The sequence below is a fragment of the Erigeron canadensis genome, chromosome 4, assembly GCF_010389155.1.
Source record: "Erigeron canadensis isolate Cc75 chromosome 4, C_canadensis_v1, whole genome shotgun sequence".
Taxonomy (NCBI): domain Eukaryota; kingdom Viridiplantae; phylum Streptophyta; class Magnoliopsida; order Asterales; family Asteraceae; genus Erigeron; species Erigeron canadensis.
The window spans coordinates 19,940,629-19,947,660 of NC_057764.1; the positions used below are offsets into that span (position 1 = coordinate 19,940,629).

A 7,032-nucleotide genomic window follows, 5' to 3' on the forward strand; every position below is an offset into this window, starting at 1 on the left:
TTCACCCAACTTAAATGCCTAACAACATCATATTATTTTCCCTCATTGAAATTTATAAAAATAAAACAAGTAAAATTCATAAGTTAACATCAAACTAAACACATATTTAAGCCCTTTCTCGCATGATCTTTCTTTCTTCCAACTTAAATGCCTAACAACATCATATTATTTTCCTTCATTGAAATTTATAAAAATAAAACAAGTAAAATTCATAAGTTAACATCAAACTAAACACATATTTAAGCCCTTTCTCGCATGATCTTTCTTTCTTCCATATTACTTCAAATCTCTTCCTCTCTTAAGAGGCCAAAAAGCCACCATCTCCATCTTTCTTTTCCTTTCCATAAGTTTCCATAATCTCTCAATTACCATGAAAAACACCCAAAACAAACACCAAATTTTCCATCTTTCTTTCACAACCATAATAATCTTAATAATCATATTCCTACACAATTCCACACAATCAGTAGCCATAGATTTCATTATAAACTCATTCAACACAACTTCAATAAATCTATATGGAAATGCAACTATTCAATCCAATATCTTAACTTTAACCAACTCAACTCCAGTCCAAATTGGCAGAGCTTTATACCCACAAAAAATCCAAACAAAAAACACTTCTTCATCATCAAATTCCATCTTACCCTTTTCAACTTCTTTCCTTTTTTCCATGGCACCTTCAAGAAATGTTAATCCTGGACATGGAATTGTGTTTTTGTTTACACCTGTTGTTGGGATACAGAACACAGCTGCAGCACAGAATCTTGGTCTTTTTAGTAGACCAGTTGATGGTAATTCTAGTAATCATGTTTTTGGTATTGAGTTTGATTGTTTTGCTAATGAAGAGTTTAGAGATATTAATGATAATCATGTTGGTATTGATGTTAATTCCTTAACTTCTGTTAATGCAACTAAAGCTGGTTATTATGATGATAATAATAATGGTTTGTTTAGGGATTTAAAGCTTAATAATGGTAGGAATTATCAAGTATGGGTTGATTATAAAGATTTTGAACTTAATGTTAGTATGGCTCCTGTTGGTGTGAAAAAGCCTAAAAGGAGTTTAATGAAAGTAAATTTGAATCTTTCTGATGTTTTTGAAGATGAAATGTATGTTGGATTTACTGCTGCTACTGGTGCATTGACTCAAACTCATAGGATTTTGAGTTGGAGTTTTAGTAACTCGAATTTTTCGTTAAGTGATGGTTTGGTTATTGATGGTTTGCCTTCCTTTGTGCTTCCTAGTGAGCCGGTTTATAAGTCGACAGGTTTTGTTGTTGGGTTGACTTTAGGAGTTTTGTTTTTTGTGTTGGGTTTGGGGTTTATTGGGCTTGTTTTGATTAAGAGAAAGAGAAGGTTAGCGAAGGAAAAGGCGGATATGGAGGATTGGGAATTGGAGTATTGGCCTCATAGGATTCCTTTTCAAGAGATTGAGTTGGCTACTAAGAATTTTAGTGATGAAAATGTGATTGGGATTGGTGGCAATGGAAAGGTTTATAAAGGCGTTGTTGGAGGTATGGAGGTTGCGGTAAAGAGGATCAATCACGATAATAATGATGGCGTTCGTGAGTTTTTAGCTGAGGTTTCGAGTCTTGGAAGGTTAAAGCATAAGAATTTGGTTGGATTGAGAGGATGGTGTAAGAAAGAAAAGGGTAGTTTGATCTTGGTTTATGATTATATGGAAAATGGAAGTTTGGACAAATTGATATTTGATTGCAATGACGATATGAAAATCTTGAATTTCGACGATAGAATGAGAATCTTGAAAGATGTTGCAAATGGGATTTTCTATTTACATGAAGGATGGGAATCCAAGGTTTTACATAGAGATATCAAATCAAGCAATGTGTTACTTGACAGAGATATGAATGCAAAGTTGGGTGATTTTGGGTTAGCCCGTATGCACCAACATGGTCAAGTGGCTACCACGACCCGGGTGGTAGGAACTGCAGGGTACCTAGCACCCGAGGTGATCAGAACAGGGCGAGCCTCGACACAAACTGATGTTTTTAGTTTTGGGATTCTAGTTCTTGAAGTTATATGTGGAAAAAGACCAATAACAGAAGGGAGTCTCCCTTTACTCAATTGGGTAACCGATTTGATGCAAAAAGGCAACCTTGTTGATGCCTTAGACGAGAGACTAAAGACTAAGGGCGGTCTTGATCAGGATGACGTCGAAATGGTGCTACATTTAGGACTATTATGCGCCCATCCGGACGGAAAGTTGAGGCCAACAATGAGACAAGTGGTTAAGGCATTAGAAGGGAAAAACAAGAATGAAGTGGATGAAGTGGAAAGGGAAGATATGGAAGTTTACTTGTTAGAAAGTATGAAATCTCAAGATTTATGGTCAAAATATGCTCAAACATTAACTTCAGGATCATCATCATTTTATTCATCACATCCAACATTTGGGGAGGTCAGAAATGGGATCTCTTCTTCTCTGTCACTTTCCTTGTCTGATATTGTAGAGGGTAGATAATAAGTTTGTAATTAATGTATAGATATACAACACCTGCAACGAACGGTTTTTGGATGGTTGTGTGATTTGGGTTTTGCCTGAATTTCAGGGACTTGAGGAAGGTTGAATCTGGAAATGAGGCAAAGTTTTTACTTGTAATACAATGGACAGAAAGGGGATTTTTTCTCTATTTTTTTCTAGTAACATTCTTAATGGGTTCATTTTGTAATTTTTTTTTTTCCTATTGTGTGCAGTTTTGAAACATGTAAATGTAGATATACATATAAGTTAAACAATTTCTTGAGATTTAATTTTATTTACATAATTCTAGAGCCAGTGAAAGTATATTTGCATAATATATATTAGCTTCTCTGATCATTCATTAGAATTAGATAAAATATTTTATAGATAATTAGAAATATTAGTACTCTATTGCATAGTCAAACATCTCATATTAACTAAAAAGTTAGCGTTTGAACACAATTGACAATTTGGATTCTTGTTAGGCTGGAGGCAACTAATGGAAGAAAATTCAAAGTTGTGTTTAGCTTATTTTATTAATATGATGATAATAATATGATGTGAAATTGTGAATGTGATTGTATCCATCTACCTAGTCAGCTTGACATGTTGATATGTTTATTCGTCAATAAATTGTACATTACGTTGAATAAATATTTTATGTTGTACTGCATATAATCACAATTGTCAAGTTAATAGAAGCCATAAATTTTTGTTTCCCCACTTATGGATAGTACGGACTTCTGAATAAATGTTTCAAATCAAGTTGATACCTTGGTCGTTTTTGCTATGTTAATCTTCTGGCGTCCGGTGTTTGGAGCATCACTATTATATCGATTGCAATATATAATAGTTAAGTCTTTATTCACTATTAGCCTTATTTCTCTATATTGGTTGATGAACAATCAAGTGTTATGATAGCCTTGGTACCTAATTTTTGCAAAAGTCATCAAATCTTTTGATTAGTTTGATACCAAAAATAATCTTTATATATATATACTCTATTTGGCTGTCAAGCTTATCCGGATTATATATTAATTGTATATTTGAAACTTATTCTACATTTATGAGAATGCATGTAAATACATAAACATAGTCAACGAATCAACCTGTCGATGTTTATTGAAAAAATATACAACTAAAAAAATATAATAGGACAATAAGAATATATAGTATCTTACATTTCATAGCTAATATATAGATAATGAAATATGAACATTAAGAAATGAATGATCGTCATACGTTGGCCATTTTTTATTGTGACGTCATGATATGGAAAACACAATATACTAGAGAATCTATAGCAAACAAATGCAAATACTTCTTAAAAATTATTCTTTCTAGGGTATTTGGCCTAGCTTATATTTTTATGCTTATGTTTTTATTTTATAAGTTGTTTATGTTTATATTTTATAAGTTTACAAGCTCTTTTGATAGTGTTTGGATTAACTTACTTAATTTATTACCTATTTCAATGGCTTGTGTTAGAAAATCATTGTTGGAGAAGCTTATCAAAACTAGCTTATATAAGCCCAAACGCTTATGTTCAATAAGCTAGGCCAAACATCCAAATGACTTATCTTGTGAAATATAAGCTAAAAAAACAATAATCCCTCATTAATAAGCTAGGTCAAACACCCCCTAATATAAGGGAAAGTGATATTGATTTGTAAAACATATATTTGATAAATAAATTAACTATATTATTTCTCAATAAAAAAAACTAAACAGCTTATTTTACTCTCAACAAGTAATTAAACCATGATGATCAAGCAATTTAGATATCATTCACTGAAAAAACATGGCTTGCATATATGCACACACCTGCATCGCAATAAGCATGTATTCATTATATACACCGTGACACCAATTTTTTTTGCAGATATCATCATTCTCGCACTGTGATGATAACAAGGATCTTCTATTGCTAAACGGCATGCGCAATGGTGGGTTTCCGGCTCACAAACACACTTACCGCACAAATTACAAAATGCATTTTCTGATCCACATAATACCTTACAATAATCGCGGTCTTGTACTTGTATACTTCCTTGTAGAGGCGTTTGCACTGGGGATATCGCTAATGCTGCAAAATAAACAATAAACAATATTATTAGATAGAGATATTTTGCTTTATATTAATTTACATGTTATAAATATGGAGATTCAAGTTTGTGCCTGGGGCTATTAGCAATATGGTTAAGAATGCAAATCTTAAGATAAGAGACTCCATGAGGATGTTGAAATTTTTGTTCAAACTATTTGTTCAAGAAAATATAATGAATCATAGAATATAATAAACTATATTAAACTCACACGTTGTGCGGGACTAACTGATTACATAAGTAAAAAAAATACAATTACAGATAGTTACATAATTATTCATAATATTAAAATATGTCCGATTACAATTGATTCAAATAATAAAATTATAGTTTATAAATATATGATATACGTCAAATGTGTTTATTTTTTTTAAACGGCAAATATAATACACTACTAAATTACACCATTGTCAATCATTGAACCTTGATCTATACTGCAAGAGACAAGAGTCTCTATCACTCCACCTAAATGGTAATAACTACGTCAAATATGTAAAAAAGAAAAAAATAAATTAATTTAATTGGTGCATCTCATATGACAAGTGAGTTTGTATAATTTTGTTTGTAATTTGTTTGTCAAATTAGAATTTCCCATTTATAAATCATAAAAAATTGTATATTATTGTGAAAAAGAAATCCATCCATTAAGTTTTAAGAGATATACATGAAATAAAATTAAAATTAAAACTAAATTAGGAAAACATTGTTTAGCCAATTCTGAATATATACATACTATAACCTTAATGTAATACAATTATTATAAACATAAATAAAAAATCTAGAAGAAATTCATCCATGACTTTAGCCGATATACATGAATATAACATAAGAATTTTGTCCATCCATTCCATTAAGATATACTTTGCTTCCATTAAGATATACTTTGTCGTCTTATACACTTTGTCGTCTTATTTTATTTTTAACTTTTTTGTATTATTACTTAATTAATCATGATGATTAGGCTAAAGTATAATTTTTAAATTGTGCTTTAATAATGATTAAGCTAAAGTGTATTTTTTTAAAGTGTGCTTAAAATTATGAATTTAATGTAAGTATGACACCTAGAAAAATCCTACATGACATGATTTCATAATTGCCACATAATCAAAAATATATCATCTCTTAATTATATAGAGAGATATATCACCGTGTACAACTACATAATGTATAAATATATAATACGTAATTGTAGTAAATTTATTAATTATTATGGTACGAATAAAAAATGATTGGGAGGCCTAATAAACAAACCTAATAATTAGCCTAACCAATAGAATATTGCCATGTGTATATTTTACTTATTACTCTAAAATCTAAATATTATTTCCCATTTTACCCCTAATATTAATGTACATGACATTTTCCTTTCTTCTTTGTATCTCAATCCATTTAATTTAATATGTTTCATTGATTTTTAATCTCACGGCTTACAAAACATACAAAAACACAAATATAAGTCTCTTATAGATGCATATTCATATTTATATTTAAATACACTACCATGCATATTAGGGGTGAGTATGGATCGGTTTGGTACTAAAACCGAAACCATAACCGATCCATTCGGTTTTTAGAAAACCCAATCCATTGGATTCGGTTTTTGTTCGGTTCGGTTTGTCGGATTTTTGGTTCGGTTTGGATCGGTTTCGGTTTTTATTATAATTTAAAAAAAAAAAATTTTTTGTTTATTATGTTATAAATTTAATTTTCAGTTATTAACAAAAATAAATTATGATATAGAAATTAAAATATAAAGATGTTTTTTATCGACTAATTATATTTTTTAGGTGTTAAAATTGATATAACTTTTATAAAACGAATTGATTTTCTTGTACGTTTTCATCTAAAACATACAATTTATATAGATTTGTATACTAAAAAGACAAAAAGTTTAAGTATATTAACATATTTACAAATTATAAGTAATAAATATAAATGTAACATGATATAAATATTAAATAATTAATATATAATTGATTCGGTTCGGTTCGGTTTTTGATCGGTGTTTTGGCATATGAAACCGAAACCCGAACCGATCCGTTCGGTTTTTAGAAAACAAAAACCAAACCAATTGATTTCGTTCGGTTTTCGGTTTTTTTGGTTCGGTTTTTTCGGGTTTTTTTTTGTTTTTGGTTTTCCGGTTCGATTTTTGCTCACCCTTAATGCATATATATCATTATGTAGAACATGACACCATGTCAATCATGAAAACTATATAATGAAAATAATTTATTATCTCGCAAACAATAAAACAAACTCAGTCATATATCAAAAAAAAACTCATATTAAAATTGGTCTAAGCATTGAGTACTAAAATTATTATCAGGAAAAAAAACAAAATGTCTCCACTTCCTCGTGAATATTCTGGGTAACTTTCGAACTCTCTTGAATATGTAAAAGTTCAACGTCATGTAGATTATTCAACATCATAACTTAAAACAA

At 30.0% G+C, this 7,032-nt stretch overlaps 1 protein-coding gene across 1 annotated transcript; it reads left to right on the top strand.

The window, feature by feature from the left end:
- Positions 1–273: 273 nt before the first annotated feature.
- Positions 274–2,800, top strand: LOC122595826 (L-type lectin-domain containing receptor kinase VII.1). The gene is made up of 2 exons (XM_043768277.1): positions 274–2,422; positions 2,574–2,800. The coding sequence occupies exons 1-2, from the start codon at positions 371–373 to the stop codon at positions 2,589–2,591; spliced, it is 2,070 nt and encodes a 689-aa protein (XP_043624212.1). The 5' UTR covers positions 274–370; the 3' UTR covers positions 2,592–2,800.
- The last annotated feature ends 4,232 nt before the right edge of the window (positions 2,801–7,032 follow it).

Bases quoted from the DNA above. Each gene is read 5' to 3' on its own strand.
- LOC122595826 (XM_043768277.1), top strand. From the start codon at position 371: ATGAAAAACACCCAAAACAAACACCAAATTTTCCATCTTTCTTTCACA.